At 38.1% G+C, this 16,556-nt stretch overlaps 1 protein-coding gene across 2 annotated transcripts in view; it reads right to left on the bottom strand.

Moving 5' to 3' along the window:
- Positions 1 to 16,556, bottom strand: part of myh14 (myosin, heavy chain 14, non-muscle) — a 45,345-nt gene that overhangs the window by 15,084 nt on the left and 13,705 nt on the right. Inside the window, exons 5-30 of one of the 2 annotated variants that reach the window (XM_084089523.1) lie at positions 15,653 to 15,680; positions 15,083 to 15,200; positions 14,185 to 14,232; positions 13,242 to 13,334; positions 13,079 to 13,142; positions 12,468 to 12,566; positions 11,887 to 12,030; positions 11,532 to 11,746; positions 10,231 to 10,383; positions 8,543 to 8,716; positions 8,176 to 8,349; positions 7,965 to 8,079; positions 6,934 to 7,005; positions 6,209 to 6,414; positions 4,855 to 4,976; positions 4,397 to 4,466; positions 4,020 to 4,180; positions 3,834 to 3,942; positions 2,893 to 3,024; positions 2,577 to 2,783; positions 2,357 to 2,494; positions 1,956 to 2,079; positions 1,561 to 1,732; positions 1,249 to 1,461; positions 742 to 886; positions 425 to 631 (exon numbers count right to left, since the gene is read on the bottom strand). In XM_084089523.1, the coding sequence (XP_083945649.1) occupies positions 425 to 631; positions 742 to 886; positions 1,249 to 1,461; positions 1,561 to 1,732; positions 1,956 to 2,079; positions 2,357 to 2,494; positions 2,577 to 2,783; positions 2,893 to 3,024; positions 3,834 to 3,942; positions 4,020 to 4,180; positions 4,397 to 4,466; positions 4,855 to 4,976; positions 6,209 to 6,414; positions 6,934 to 7,005; positions 7,965 to 8,079; positions 8,176 to 8,349; positions 8,543 to 8,716; positions 10,231 to 10,383; positions 11,532 to 11,746; positions 11,887 to 12,030; positions 12,468 to 12,566; positions 13,079 to 13,142; positions 13,242 to 13,334; positions 14,185 to 14,232; positions 15,083 to 15,200; positions 15,653 to 15,680 (3,503 nt within the window). The remainder of the gene's footprint in view (positions 1 to 424; positions 632 to 741; positions 887 to 1,248; positions 1,462 to 1,560; positions 1,733 to 1,955; positions 2,080 to 2,356; positions 2,495 to 2,576; positions 2,784 to 2,892; positions 3,025 to 3,833; positions 3,943 to 4,019; positions 4,181 to 4,396; positions 4,467 to 4,854; positions 4,977 to 6,208; positions 6,415 to 6,933; positions 7,006 to 7,964; positions 8,080 to 8,175; positions 8,350 to 8,542; positions 8,717 to 10,230; positions 10,384 to 11,531; positions 11,747 to 11,886; positions 12,031 to 12,467; positions 12,567 to 13,078; positions 13,143 to 13,241; positions 13,335 to 14,184; positions 14,233 to 15,082; positions 15,201 to 15,652; positions 15,681 to 16,556) is intronic. The other variant, XM_084089524.1, reaches the window with a different exon arrangement.

Raw genomic sequence — 16,556 nt, 5'->3', positions numbered from 1 at the left:
AAACGAAAAAGGTCAATGAAGCACAGAAAAAAAGAAAGAAAAAAAAAGTAACTTTCAAAACAATCTGTTGATCAATGTGGCCAATTCACGTGACCAACTTTAACATGTTGCGCAGTCTGCATGGGTAAATCTTTCGAACCTCATGCAAAATTCCCAATTGCCTGGTTTCCAAATGACTAGATTCACAGTAAATGTGGCCACACCTTAACAGTGAACTGTACTAGAGTTCACATCAATCGTACCTAAGACCTCCTTTACAGGTATATTTGGGAGCAGTTCCCTGGTTCAGAAAACCATTTTTACATAAACCAAATCAATTCAAATCAACTCTAATTTCAAATGGTAGAAAGTAGTGGCCTTAGTCAAATTTATTTTATTTTTTTTACAATTAAGCCCATTTCCTCTCTCTTTTTTCCCATTTTACCTGGAGTTTACTGAGTCGTTCCTCTCGCTCCTCTCGTTCTCTATCGGCCTGCAAGAGGCGTGCGTTGACTTCCTGTAACTGTCCCTCTGCCCTCTTTCTGCCCCTCTCGCTCTCCATCTTCCCTCCCTGTAATGTCTTTAGCTCAGCACTCAGGTTCATACGCTCCTCCTCCAGAACAGCCTTCGCCTTCTCCAGAGACTGACGGGACTGTGGAGATATACACAAAACTTGGACATGTACCAATACAAAAGCTGGTTTCCCAGTGAAACAAACAATCTTGCAAACAAGCTGCATTTGACGTAAATGCTAGGACTCACTCTCTTGGCATTGTCTAGCTGCTCCTGTAGGGAATCTATAGCGGCGGTGTGTTTGATGCGGAGCTCTGACAGCTGAGCTTCATGACGACGGGTCTCGTCCTCTAAACATCTCTGAAGCTCTCCTAATTCAGCCTCACGACGAGACCTAAACAAACACACACACCGAAATGCCTGTGGTTAACTCTAGTCTACCCTTCTGTAAAAGAAGTATTCTTAATTGTTTTGAATGTGCACTTTTTGTGTACTTCAAATCTTAAAAGTATATAAAAAAACCTTTGAGCTTTCAGATAGTATAGTATTAATGAAATAAAAGGCCACTTAAGTGTTTTTAACGAGAGTACACATTCAAGACTGCTTCTTAACACACTTAAGTATGTTTTCTGTTTTAATAATAATTTGTAATGCTACAAAGAAGAACACTTATTTTGATGTGTTGACTAACATACTAAAGCACATGTAAAGTATTTGACTATTTTACCACGCGCACACGCACACACACACACACACCTGAGCTCTTGCTGAGCAGCTGTAGTGTCCAGTGTATCTTCTAGTTCAGTTCTCAAAGCCTCTAACTCCTCCCCCAGATCTCTCCTCTGTTTTTCGGCTCTCTCCCTCATCCCTCGTTCATTATCCACCTCCTCTTTATACTCCGAGACCTGAGACATAGCCTCTCTCAGGGCTCTCTGAGCTTCGGTACGACGTGCCCCTTCTTCTTCCAGCCTAAGAGAGAGAAAAAGAGAGCAAAAGATGTCATTACTGGAGAAGTATTAGCAACTGCGCCAGATTCACTATAAGGCATATTTGTGTTTGTGCGTGTACCGTGTCTGTAGTGTGGTGATCTCTTTCTCTCTTTGGCTCAGGCTTCCTCTCAGCTCTGTGACGAGTAAGCTCAGGTCAGACAGCTGCTCTTGAGCCTCCACTGATTCTGCTTCCATCCGTCTCTTCCACTTCTCCTGCTCCAGACGGCCCTGCTCTTCCCTCTTCAGGCGCTCTAAAGGAGAGAAAGAGACAGTTATTCGGACTTTGTGTGCTTTTGAACTATCATTGCATGGAAAAGAGATGAAATGAGGTGCACTACTGTTCAAAAGTTTGGGGTCAGTAAAACTCTTTTGCATTTAATGAATGCATTCTTGAAATTTAATCAAAATTCAACATATCCAATGAATCATTAACAGTGACATTTTTAAATGTATTATTAAGTCAAGTACTGTTACCTTCCAAATCAGCGATGACAGCTTCCTGTTTGTTTTTCAGCTTGTTAAGACTCTTCACCTTCTCCTCTTCCTCTGTTAGTTGATCTGCCACTTCATTCAGTCTCTCATCCAACTGTTTCTTCTCCTGAGAAAGAGAAAGATGGAAAGATTCATAAACCACTGTAAAATTGTAGCTGCATTTTTTCAGACAATAAACAACCCTCTTCTCTTTAAAGTCATCATGAAATCAAAACTGACAATTCTTACTTCTTTATGGAGTACTGCAGTATTTATTATCCAACTATCCAATAAATTCCCAGTGGGAAAAATCAAGTCCCGTCCTACATTTTTTCTTGCTCGAGAAGCCGTTTCACTTGGATAATGTCACAATAGGGATGAAAAGACTATTCTTGCTTGTATACCTTGCTCAATCTGTCTCTCTGCTCTCCCAAAGTCAAGGTCTCGGCTTCCAGACTCTTCACTTTGCTTTCCAGGGTGACTTTCTCCAGCTGGAGGCGCTGACGTGTCCCCTCTTCCTCCTCTAGCTGTTCTTCCAGATCCTGAGAAAAAGAAACAATAATCTTGACAGAGGATATTCAATAGTAGACATCAGACACTGAATAAAGCTTCAGTCCTCCTCACCTGCACATGTTGCTGCACTCTCTTCTTCTCATTGGTCATCTGAACGGTCCTCTCCTCTTCCTCCTCCAATCGGGTCTCCAGCTCTCCCAACACATCTTCAAGCTCCTGTTTGCGACTGGCCAGCCGTGCTCTCATTTCTTCTGCCTCCGCGAATAACTCCGCCTCCGCCTGAAGCTGGTCGGTCAGCACTGACTTCTCCTCCATCAGCTGTCAGGAAGACATCCAGATGAATGTGGAAACCGAACAAATACATTTCTTTCTTCTTTTGGTTTACCAACATGAACAACAAAAATGAGTGAAACAATGAAGTAGTCACCTGTTGGTTTTTTTTGTCCAGTTCAGTAAAGTCAAGCTCTAGTTTACTCAGCTTGTCTTTGGCTTTCTGAAGCTGTGCTTCCCGAGCTTGAATCTCTTCATCTTGACGGGTCACCTGCAGCAAGGGCTTCACCTGGAGGAGAGGTCAAAGGTCAAAAAGCAAATTAAAAAAAATATAATAAATGCGTTTTTTTTTTTTCAAAGAATCCTGAATAAAAATGTATCATGGTTTGCACAAAAATATTAAGCAGCACAATTGTTTTCAACATAGATAATATCAGCATATAAGAAGAATGATTTCTGAAGGATCATGTGACACCGAAGACTGGAGTAATCAGATGAAAATTATGCTTTGCCATCACAGGAATAAATAATATTTTAAAATATATTCAAATAGAAAACACATTTTAAATTGTAATCATTTTTTACATTATTACTGTTTTACTGTTTTGATCAAATAAATGCAGCCTTAGTGAGCATGAGAGACTTCTTTCAAAAACATTTTAAAAAATCTTATCGACCCCAAACTTTTGAACGTGTAATTCTGAGTATGTAGTAAGAGAGAGCAACATACTACCACTTCATTACTTTATATATTGATACAAAAATGCCATGTTCATCTTAGTTTTAGCTACATTCTAAATAAAATCATTACATTAAGAATGTATTTTCATGTATTAATCACTTTTTTATTGCCAATGTATGAACAGCTTGTAACCAAACTTAAAAAAGAGACCTTCCCCGACTTCCTAGGTTGTCAATGAAAGCCTGTAGACTGATTTTTATGTGAAGGATAAGTTGCTGGCTGCAGTTTACTTAATGGCCACCGGTGTCGCTAATAACAAGGATTTCATAATTCTACAAATAACCCCTTTAAAACTCATTATTATGCCTAATTCATTTTTTACTTTATATAACATGTTGTGTAATGCTTTGTGTTACCTTGGTGAAGAGTCTCCACCACTGCCAGTTTCTGAGCTTCAGGTATGCAGCACAGTTCCTCTGCATCACACGCAGAGCGCTGAGCTGCTGCTGCTTCTTATGGAATGCCCTGAAAGAACACGTCAGTTAAAACTTACATGCACACATATTACACACCACACAACCTATACGCACACAGACACTTACCTCCTGGCGAGGTATCCACGGGCCGCGCTCTGGAAGCGGATGATGGTGTCAGTGATCTTCAAGTCTCGTTCTTCCTCCAGATGAGCCAGGACTCCAGCCCGGAAGAACACCTTACTCTGCCCTACCCGGAAAAGGTTCTTGTCCAGCTCCAAAGCACTGATCTATAGATACAGTAACAATACATAATCAACAACATGTAGAATACTAATCAGAGATCTGAATAAAACACTAAACCACCATTGACCTTCCCCACTCAGTTCTTGACCCTAAAGCATCTGTGCTGTTCACATTTATGGATCCCAAACTCTAGTGTGTAATATCCTCTATCAAATCAATATTATGTACTCTTTGATTTAGGTTTGAATGGCATCACTTACCATGAGCTCACACGCCTGTTTGCCATCCATAAAGGTTCGAGGAATAGCATTTGGAGTCAAGATCTCATACCTGAGAGATACACAAACAGAAAAAGAGGCAGACAGATAAATAAGACGCAAGAAGCAAGAATCTCATTTATGTAAGATATACATAAAGCATAAAAGTATTACTGTAAGCGATTATTTTTTCCACAGACATTCACACAAACACACATGTGCGCACGCATGCATGCAGACACACACACACACACACACACACACACACACACACACACACACACACACACACACACACACACACACACACACACACACACACACAATTTACTCATCTACTGTAAATGGGGAAATTCCATAGACTTCTATTGTTTTTATATTCAGCTAGTAATAAAAACTATAATCTAGCACTAAACCTAACAAAAATGATTACACAATTGTTTGGTTAAATACACACACACCTCTGTCTGAACTCCTGGAATGGGATGCGGTTCGGGAAGCCCTGTCTGCAGATCCTGATCCCCTCCAGTACACCATTACACCTCAGCTGATCCAGAACCAGATGAGGACTCAACTTCCCTGCCTGTGATTATTTAAAGAACAAAAAGTAAGGGATGTCCCAATATATATAAAAAAAAAAAAACACACACAAAAAAAACATCAATGATATTAAAATTCTATATGTTGTCTAAATAATATTAAAAATAAAACACAAAACATTTAAAACATTACAATTTACAGTAAGAAAATGGCTTCTATATTTTGAGATTTGCTAAAGATTACATTGCACACTTATTAAATTATTAGTGTTATTATAGATTAAATGAGTGTTAGATGATTGTAAAAGGTAATCTAAATGAGCATACATAATTAAATATCCAATATCCACTGATAACAATACATTTGATAACCAACATTTTGTGCAACCTCACAATAAATACCATATCATTAGTTTCATACCATATATCATAGAGTCTTGAAGTGCCCCCATTATTATTTTTCAGTAGTGTGTTTTGTAGCTGTTTGTGAATGTAAAAGGTCTGCAGAGTTTCAAAGCCCAAAGTGCACGACAAATGGAGTTATAATCTCCCAAAACAACTGAGTCTTCAGTAATTCCAGTCTCACTTCCTGCACATGTAAGTTTGTAACGAATTTGCATAATGCCCGTCTGTGGTCTTCATTGGCTGCCACATCTACTTTGCCCCGCCCTCAAACACTGTAGTTGTAGCTGAGGCCTGGAAGAGTTTGGTTTGTGTTGTCGACATGTCGAAAAAAAATTTGTTTTATGGGCTGCAAAAGCAAATCCACTTTGCATGCACTTCCAAAGTATGAGGACTGTACAGTATTGATACAGTAAAACCAACAACATTTTTACTGTTCACATCACTGTGTATAGAAGCGCTGAGGAAGCCCCTGGAGCTGAAGTTCAGAATAAGGTAATATACGTTGTTTGTTTAGTTTCTGACACACGTTGTTAGCGGTAGACCAATCACAAAAGACTGGGCCATCTGGCCAATCAGAGCAGAGTAGGCCTGAGGAAAGGAGGGGTTTAGAGAGACTGAATCCTTTATCGAATTGTTTCAGACACTGTGAGAAAAGAACTGATGCTGCAAAAGTATATTATGAGAAAATTAAAGTGTTTTTTGAGCTTGGATGTATGTAAACCTTTTGTAAGAGACCTTAAAAAGTTAATTAGGAAACTTTAAAATAGCATAATAGGGGCACTTCACAGATATGTTAAGAAGAGAGAGATCTCATCGAAGAAGTTCTATGTAAGTACTATGTTAGTTTTTCAATTTCTCTTTCTATTCTTACCTTTTTCTCATGGTTGGGGATGATGCAGCGCAGGAAGTTGGGGTTGGTGTTGCGGAGGGTGGCCATCAGTTTAGTAAGGGACTCTTTGTAGAGTTGCCCCACCGTGCGAAACATGCCCTTCTTCGTCTTAAACCCAGCGGCCCCAAAAGTCACCGGTCCACTGTTCTCTCCGGACGACCCCTGGTCCAGACCCACAATCCTCTCCACTGACAAGCACAAAACAGACATGTTATTATCTAAAAAGAATATGTTTATGGCATGTTCAGAGAGCACTATGGCTCTATATTAGTGCTATTTCTGTAAAACCATACAACAACCAAAACGTTTTTGAGAAGAAAAGTTTTCTGTTCAAATGGAAGTCATAATATGAATGTGTTCTTCTTCTGAGACATTTAAAACTTCCCAAAAAGAAAGAAATTCCATGTGCATTTCTACATTACAAGCACTTTAAGAAAGATGCTTCACGAAGAATAAACTACAGGCAAGCAGATCACAACCATCTACTGTTAAACCAAACTAAACTAGAATGAGTTCTATAGCAACCCACAGAAAACTTACTACACATTCTACTATCTAACTACAGTTAAAAAAACAAAAAAAACAGCAACCCACACATCACATCACAATCTGATGCAATGAAAGAGAGATGAGAGAGAGAGTGAAGGGCAAATCATAATTAGATGAACTGATGGAGAGGTTAAAAGAAGAAGGGCAGAAAAACCTACTGCTGTCAGAGCCATTGGTTTGCAGTGTGGCATAAGAGTCAAAAAAGTACACACGAGGAAGAGTTTGAATATCTGAGAGAAGAGTAAAGAAGAGAAGAGAAGAGAAGAGAAGAGAAGAGAAGAGAAGAGAAGAGAAGAGAAGAGAAGAGAAGAGAAGAGAAGAGAAGAGCGTTAGTCCATAGTAGATTGCAGTGTTAAATATTAGAAATCGAACAAAAAATTTTTTATTAACATTGCATTATTAAATATTTATTAATAAACAACACAATTATTATATATATTATTTTACCATTTTCATTGTTTGTAGCAGTTTCTAATTGTTTTAAGCAATTAATTAATTTATTGTTGCCGTTAATAATATTTGTTTGTTATTTATTTAAACAAACAACAATTATTATTACTATTACTCATATTTTTATTATGAATTTGTTTGTTTTCCTGCTTCTGAACCGGAAACTTTGGGAAATTATTATTATTGTTAGTTTGTTTATTTATAAACATTACATCTTTAAACATTTATTGATAAATAACATAATATAATATAATATAATTATATATCATTCCTTCAATTATACTGAAACTTTAAGGCTATAATTAAGCTGTTTTACCATTTGTATTGCTGGTGCCAGCTTATAATTGTATCAAGCAATTAATTAATTTATAATTTATATTAATAATAATATTCATTCATTCATTAATTCGTTTATTTATTTATTTATTTTCAGCTTCTGAACCTAAAATTAATTATAACTACTTAGAATAATATTAATAACATCATCATTACTAATTAATTTGTTTATTTGTTGTTTATTTTTGGAGGAGATATGTAAAAATGATTATTATTATTATTGCTATTATTATTATTTTTCTTTATTTTTCTGAGTCTGAACCTGACATTTTGAGAAATTATTCTAATTACACCACAGCGTCTTTTAAGCATATACCAGTGCAAAACACATTCCCCAGTGTAACAATGATTTACGACACACACACACACACACACACACACACAAAAACATGCTTCCCCTCACCCTCCCTCCAGAGCTCAGAGATGAAGGGGTCAGATGACTGATGCAGGAGAGATGCCACATTATCGTTCAAAGGATCCATGTTCTTCACCAGCCACTCATCTGCCTTATAGTCCACCTGACAGAGTAAGAAAGTAGACAGAGTCCATTTTGACTTCATGTTGAATAGAAAAAGGAAAAATGGAGAGCCTAGGGCGGTAAAAAAAAATCTGACCTTGCCAGCATAGTGTACAATGGAGAAGTCGGCCTCTTCTTTAAGCTGCCGCGGCCGCATGAACTTTGAGTGTGAACCCTGCTCAGCTGACAGTTTGTCCACAAATGAGCGATCAGTTGCCCTCGGAAACCAACACTCCTCATCCAACAATGCCAGCACGCCAGGAGGATGAGCCTATGGAGCAAACCAATTCGAAACACTATCAAGGCACTGCATGTCAAACAGTGGCGGATTTAGGGGTAGAAGTGGTGGTTTGCCCAGGGCACCTTACAAGCTAGACACTGCCAATGATGTCAAATCAGGTTGTATGACAGCAAACAGTCATACATTCTCTATTATGTGAATTAAGATCTACACACACACTGACCGGTCTCTCAATGAGGTCGATACAGGGCTGAAGATCCAGACCGAAGTCGATGAAGTTCCACTCGATGCCCTCTCGCTGATACTCCTCTTGCTCCAGTACGAACATGGTGTGATTAAACAGCTGCTGCAGTTTCTCATTAGTGTAGTTGATACATAACTGCTCAAATGAGTTCAGCTATTGAGAAAGAGACATAGAGAATAATATTTCGTCAGTTGAATAATTACAGACAATAAATAACAGACATTTAAGGTGAAGTTTGTAGGGTTTTTATGTTAAAATTCATTATTTAACCCAGTTTATTGTCCATTGACTACTATTAGTAGGGTAGTCATTCATGGGTTTATCTCCCAAAAAGTGTAAACATTGAGCCTCTTTCAGGCACCATCAAAACATTGAGAGCGGTTCGTTCAGATCTGTCAATCTCTTTCCAGCTCGACCAATAGCATGTGTTTGGGGCGTGGCTACAGTAGCAGGCGGAGCCAGAGGGTGTTTAGCTGGTGTGAGACCATGGCTGCGTTCAGCCCCGACAAAACGTTGCACAACGTTTTTTAAACAGAAACGGTGATGCATTGAACACACTGTTCTGATGACGCAAGAGTTGCAACTATGGCAGCTGAGAAGGCCATTCTTTGTGTTCTTTGTGAAGAATTTTCGGAGCCTGATGAAGTCGGTATAAATATGTGTTTAATACTACAAAATATGCCCGATGTTACAGTTACTGCACTTGCCGCCCAGAACAAAAGAGAACATCCCAATCGAGTGAAGGGATTGCTGAAACTGAAATAGAAGCACACATCTTACCTAATTCAGACTAAAACACATCTATTTAGCCTCACATACTGACTTTATTTGTAGTTCATATTGTTTTAATACCCTGTATTTTCTTTCTCATTTTTAGGAAAAGCACTTAATTACCATTGTTTATTTCTATAACAAATGTCATACACTTGCAATGAAGCTAAAAATATAAACAACTACATCATTATGTTGATATCCTATATTTTTACAATAAAACTTACGACAAACATGTCTTCTAATATCCTCAGTTGTTGCGTATACCGAGCTGCATCGAACACATTTGTAAATTACTTTCCTTGAACCCATTGTGCGAGTTCACTTTAATACCGCGTGCTTTATATACATGTTGCTGCTGATTGGACTGCAGTTCTGACACACCCACCAAACAAGAGAAAACGTATCTCAAACCCCGTTGCACACCGGTGCACGCCGTTTCCAGGAAACATGACGTTCAACCCGAAAACCGTAGCAAAACGTTGCGCACCGTTTTGAACTTGAACGTGCCCCATGGCTGACGCGTTACAATGACATTTAGCTTCCGTTACAGAAGTGCAAGCCAAAATTCAATGCATTTATACCTTCAAAGATTAAACAGGTCAGGAACTCGTTCTACTCAATTAGTTCTACTCAATTGTTTACTCGTGTCGTGACACATAGCAACACAGCTGAATGGATTCCTAATATGTTGGAACCTTTATTGAAAGTAGCCTACTAGAGATGTGGCTTCACAAGCACCCGTGAGAGCTATTTTTGTGTTATGTTTGAGTTGGGGGAGGCTCGACGCACGAAAGGGAATAATGAGTCTAAGTGTGTTTGCAAGGTTGTTTGAAAATATGCTTTATTCTTGTAATTCTGCTAGGTGCCACTAGTGTTGCTCGGATCTGGCTCACCTGGAAGATCTCAAATCCAGCGATGTCCAGGATCCCGATGAACGAGGCTCCCTGGCGCTGCCTACGGTCCAGGGCTCTGTTGATCCGGTGCACCAGCCAGCGGAACAGACGCTCATATGTGGCCTTCGCCAAAGCCTCTATCGCAAAATCAGCCTGAACACACCCACCAAAACGGAAAGAATAAAAATTCAGGTTCACGTAAATCCCAAAACACACCCATTACTCATTATGAGAATAGGGACAACCCTTTTAGACCATGTGCCTGGCGCGCCGACCATTTTTCCCGTCGTTAAACTAGCAAAAGTGGATTCGGACAGGCCCTAAGTGAACTTGCGCCCTGCGCTTTAGACCTGAGCAATGTGGAGTGTTTCAGAGTGGAACAGGGTTTTTAAAGAGAAAAATAAGGTAGGGACTTTATACCTTTGGAATTGAATGGATTGTAAAAAATTATAATAATTATTATTATTTCATATGTGGAGCAGGTATCGCAATTACACTACCATTCAAAAGTTTGTGTTCAGTAAAATGTTTTAATGTTTTTGAAATTATTTATTCTCACCAAGACTGCATTTATTTGAATTTTTTTTAAAGTAAAAACAGTAATATTGTGAAATATTATTACAATTTAAAATAACTGATATAACTGATATTTACATTAAAATGTAATGTATTCCTGTGATGTCAAAGCTGAATGTTCAGCATCATTACTCCAGTCTTCAGTGTCACATGATCCTTCAGAAATCATTCTAATATGCTGATTTGGTGCTCAAGAAACATTTCTCATTACTATCAATGTTGAAAACAGTTGCTGCTTAATTTTTTTATTTTTTTTATTTTTTTTGTGGAAACCTTTCTTTTCAGTATTCTTCAGCATTTATTTTAAATATAATTTTTTTGTAACATTATAAATGTATTTATTTATTTTTAAAGAATTTTTCTTTTTATATTTGAATGGAAGTGTACATTTTGATAAGACATCAATTTTTCTTTGGAATATCTAATAAATCATCATAGTAAAATCTATAAAGCACTTTATGCGGAGCTGCGACTTTGAAAATGGTTTGATATGCGAAACTATTCACTAATGATTCAGACAAAAGTTATGATTTATTGCTTAGACACCCTTGTTTAACCATGCATTAAAAAAGCTGAAATAACACAGCAGTGTGAATTTAAATGAGGTCACTGTCAATCTTTTTAGGGTAAAATGAACTCAACTATTAGTAGACAAGCAAGTTCCCTTCTCAGAGTCAGTCTGTAATGTACATTTGTAGTATTTGTAAAGCACTACACGAACACACCTGCTGCTTGGTCTGGGCCTTCTGGACGTACTCGCGGCCCACTTTGATGCGGGGAGTGAGAATGGCTCGGCTGAACTCCAGTACACTGATGCCCAGCAGGTGGCAGAGCTTCTGCGCCGCCGTGTCATCCGGCATTGAGGCCTGATCTGTGTTCTTCTCTTTGTGAAACGAGATGTTCCCAAACTGCAGCACTGCAGAGATCACCTTTAACATAGCTGAGAAGAGAGAGAGTGAGAGATCAGGATGGACAGCAGGATAGAAAATCTTTTTTTTACATGTTTAATTCAAGTACATGTTTTATGAAATCGTGTGGATGTTTCCTTCTAGATCTATTTGAGACCCTTTTCTCCCTTACATGTGGATTCTTCCGGGGTGAAGCCCATGATGGTCACTGAATCCATTGTCTGAGTGAAGTTTTCTGAATCACTCTGACCCGGAACAGGAAGTGACCCCCCGCAGATGAAGCGGTACTGATCCGCGCTGCCCAGCAGAAGCTCCTCTACAGAAAGGGTGTGAATAGATAAACACAATGATTATGTTTCCATTAGAGAGAATTCACGAGTTCACACTTACAAATAAGTCAGATAGAATAAATGCGTATTTGGCGTGCTGTCCGAGGAGAGGGCTCCGGGCTCGGTATTCGGCCCGAACCCAGAGTACTCCCCCCGTATTCCTGGCTGTGAAAGAACAAGCCAAGAGTGAGGAGTCGGGGTGGTGGAGGGATGCTGAAAACTGTCAAGGAATGTTAGGTAAGTTGACAGTGAATATACATATGCTTCCTCTCATGCTGATAGGGTAGACATGGTAATTGTTTGATGACGAGTTGATTGATTGATTATTTGAACGTGCTCCTCCCGAACTTTGTTTATAAAACGTTATTAAAAAACCTGTATATTGTGAAGCAGTGTGTTTTCAGTGTTTGTGTGGTCTACTGACTTCTCATGGCCTCAGAAGCTCCAGAGAGGAGCTGGTAGAAGATGTGGAAGGTTCGCTCCTCTTTAGCCTGCCTGATGGCTCGAGACTTCTCCAGCAGATCTGATACACATGCAGGTTAATGAAAAATGCACCGATACACACTTTGTTTGCTGTACATTATGGGCCAGATTTACTAAACAGGGCAAATTAGCATGAACGCAATTCAAAAAAAGCGCAGATGGGAGTGGAAAAGTTCAGCGCGTGATCTACCGACGACACACAAATTAAAGAACACAGACGCAGCCGGATCATTTCCATAATGACCAATGCAATTTACCAAGAGCAGCGCAAATTCGCGTCTGGTTTAAGACTTGCTTTTTTTGGGCTGTAAATAATGGTGCAAATACCAGTAAATTGACAAGAGCTAACCTTAGTAAATCACCTTGCATGATTAATTTAAACACTCTCCTCCCATAAATTTTGCGTCTGAAAGGGAAACTCCAACAAATGCATTTGCAATTAGTTTAACCGCAAAAATAACCCTGTCCACGCCTTTTCAGCGATAGTTTTTCACTGCGTCATTAATTATCAACTGGTGTAAAAGTGATTTGTAGTGAATGTTTGAAGGATACAGGTCTCAATATTAGCACCAACAATATATCCAGCAACATCAAAATTGATCCTGATGAATTTGCCCTAAAACAAATAAAAAAATACATGTCAGACCAGAACAAAGCATCTGATCGAGATATAACTCTCTATGAATATGGTTAGATGTGGCGTTTCAGGGCTTACAAATCTGGAAGAGTTGTCGTTTTTGACCGTTTTGGCATTGCCGAAGGCCTCGAGGATGGGGTTCGCTTGCAGTAATTGTCTCTCTAGCTCCCCCTAGTGACGGGACAGAAAGAACAGCATGTCAGTGCAGGAATATTACCTACATTACAGCTAAAAGCCCTTCATCAGCCCAGCATCAGCATATGACGCAGCCAAACAATCACACTCTTTTGCAAAAACACATACGCATTCATTTTACTAAATTGAGACTTACCACAGACAAGAAACACGCCTTCTAAAGGAGTGCAGATGTACTGTAAGGACAAACTAGTTCTCAAATCTAGCATCTTATGTAAAAATAAATGTCTGGAAACAATTTTCATTACATCTTTCCTCAACTTTGAAATCTGTCCTCAAATTAAAGCTAGCTCAGAAGAATCACACACATAGACAGCTGAAATGGCAAACTCATAAATTTGCAGCTCAGCAAAAGCCTTAAGCCGGAAAAATTAAATTCCATGTACAGGCTAGAGAACCTCTGTCTAAGCTATGAGGTTTCGCTCTCACCTATATAGACTAGTATGGTCTATATAGGTCAAAAAAACAAAACAAAAAAACACCATAGCAAAGCTTTAATATGTATACAGTGCCCCCTACAGGCCCATAGTGGAAGCATTAGAACACAGCAATACTCACATACTGCATTGTCTGTTAGTCCACAAAAAAAGAGAGATGGGGTGGTTGAACAAGTGCACAGAACACACAGGGGACAAAAACAGAACATGTTGATGAGCAAAAACATGGTAAAAAAAAAAAACATAAATAAATCCAAAGACATTAATAAGACATATGATATCACACATTATGAGGTTAAAGTGGCAGGATGTGAATTAGAACTGCTGTAGTTTGAACTTCTCCTTGTCAGCCGGATGTGCCAGTCATGAAGAGAAAAGCCCCCACTCACCCTGTTCACAGCACTACTGCCACGACCCAGAGAGCGTGTGCCATCCATCTTCAGCAGGACAAAGAGGAAAGAAACCAACAGCAGAAAGAAACAGCAGGACCCGGGAAAGAGAGGAGACAGGGAGAGGAGGGCAACCAAGAAGAGCGGAAATTGAAATATTAGAGAAAAGGAAATGCAAATGAAAGGATTTTTTGGGATTTGTATGTATATAGCGCACAGATACACCAACATTTACAGATTTATAATTCAAGATGCAACTATAAGGATGGCCCATGGGTAAGAGTGAAAAAACGTATCAATATTGGGGATATGTAATGTAATATATATATATATATAAATATATTATAATTATTATAATTATTACAATTCACTTTTAATATTTAAAACAATTGATTTGATTTTTTATTTAATTTTTCACATTGTTTTTGACAAACTAGTATAGAATTTTTAAATCTAACATTTACTGTTTACCGGCATCAGCTTATCGTAATAGGCCAGAATTGTAATCATATTTGTGCATCCCTAAAAAAAAAAAAACCGTAATATTTAATTAAATATAATTTTGGCAGATTTAATAAAGCAATAAATTAAAACATCACTTAAAATAATTATAATCATTTTTATTTGTGGTTCCAGTGAAAATATGGGTACTATCTATACTATACTATAAGTACTATCCCAACCGGATCCTCAGAATTATTGTATTATTACTGCATTTTGTATTATTTATCCTTATTGTTGAGCCATGTAACAGAACAGTTATTAGAGAACTACAGACAACAGCAAAAATAAATAAATAAAATAGAAAGGTAAGCATGTGCTGACTTGTTTTAGAAAAGCAGAATGCAGAAAGAGCTTTTTCTCTCCCTAAAGTCTTCCGCCAGTCCCCCGTCCTCACCTGTAGGGCGATGTCTTTGGGCCGTCCCAGAGTGCCAGACTTGTGTGAGGACGCCACATGTGCCAAATACTGAATCACTTTTTTTGTGTTCTCCGTCTTTCCTGCACCAGATTCCCCACTGAACACACACACATACATAAACAGAACAAATAAACCACCTTCTTCTGTAAAATAGGGGCAGACTATTTTCAGAGTTATTCAAACAAATACTGGCAGATGACTTAAATGACTTAGCTGGAAACAAATTTGGAACAAAATTAGAAACGTGCCAGTAAATGGTAAGAAAATACGGATCTGTAGAAAAACATGTTATTCTACATTATAACAGGCCTTAGGGACTAAACAAGGTAATATCGTGTCTTTTTGTGCCCTTTAGGCTTCTGCTGTGCCTACTAAGGCATTCAAGTCAAATACCTGCAGCTCAGTCTTACATCTCTCCTCATGCTGCAAACCATCTTAACTTCTCCATATTAAATGCTCAATTAAATGTTCACTGATTTTTCTAAACTTTCTGCTGTAATTCCACATATATGTAGAAATATGCAGTGGCCACAGCCAGTGGAAACTCACGTGCACAGAATGGCCTGATCTTCTCTGTCTGTAGGAGAAAAAACAAAACACATGAATAGGGATATTAGAATGACCAGTGAACATTTACAGTAATTGCTCTTGATTTAAAAATGAATTTGAATTGTGTCAAATTTCTGAAAATTAAACTTTTGGTATTTAAGAGAAAACTTAAATGTAATAAAAATGCTTAGAGAATAATCATTTAATTATTATGACTCAAAAGTAGGGGGTGACACCCTAAGACACTGAAAGTAACTCTAAATGATACAATTATAAAATTATATCAATATTGAGAGCATCTAGATTGGTGGATCTGAACGAGTTTTGATCCAGGACACAGATTTTCCATTCGACAGTGGCAATACAACACAGTTGTTATTGTCAAATAAAACTAAAATGATTAATAAAATATAAGAAAAAAAAAGAAAAAAAAGAAAAAAAATTGAGATCCCGCTGTTATTCATGCAAATGCTTTTAAACCATCTAAGCACGGTAAGACACAAAAGAGAACACACTCATGCGCACAGAAAGCCGCTTCAGACAGCGCCTGAACGGACAAAAACCTAATAAACCTGCTGTCTGTCATTAAGGATAATCAAAGAACAAAAGAAAAAGAGAAAATCACTGACTGAATAACTTTTGTAGCTTTAATAAGGATTAATCTATATTTAATTTATAATTTATGCAGTGAAGACTGTGAAGTGTTTGATAACTTTATTCAATTTTTATTTATATTCTACCTGTCAATGTTTTTTTTTTACAAGGTTACATGGGTCAAAAACAACAAAAACAATAATGTTTTGAGCATTTTTACAGGGAAAGTAAAAATCTGAATCGGTCTGACTGGGCCAATAGAAAAAAATTGAGTCCTGATATATTGAAGCGCACAGGTAAATGTGACATT

This window comes from Abramis brama (assembly GCF_963993115.1).
Source record: "Abramis brama genome assembly, chromosome: 17".
NCBI lineage: Eukaryota > Metazoa > Chordata > Actinopteri > Cypriniformes > Leuciscidae > Abramis > Abramis brama.
This window is presented reverse-complemented; position numbering and strand designations above follow the sequence as displayed.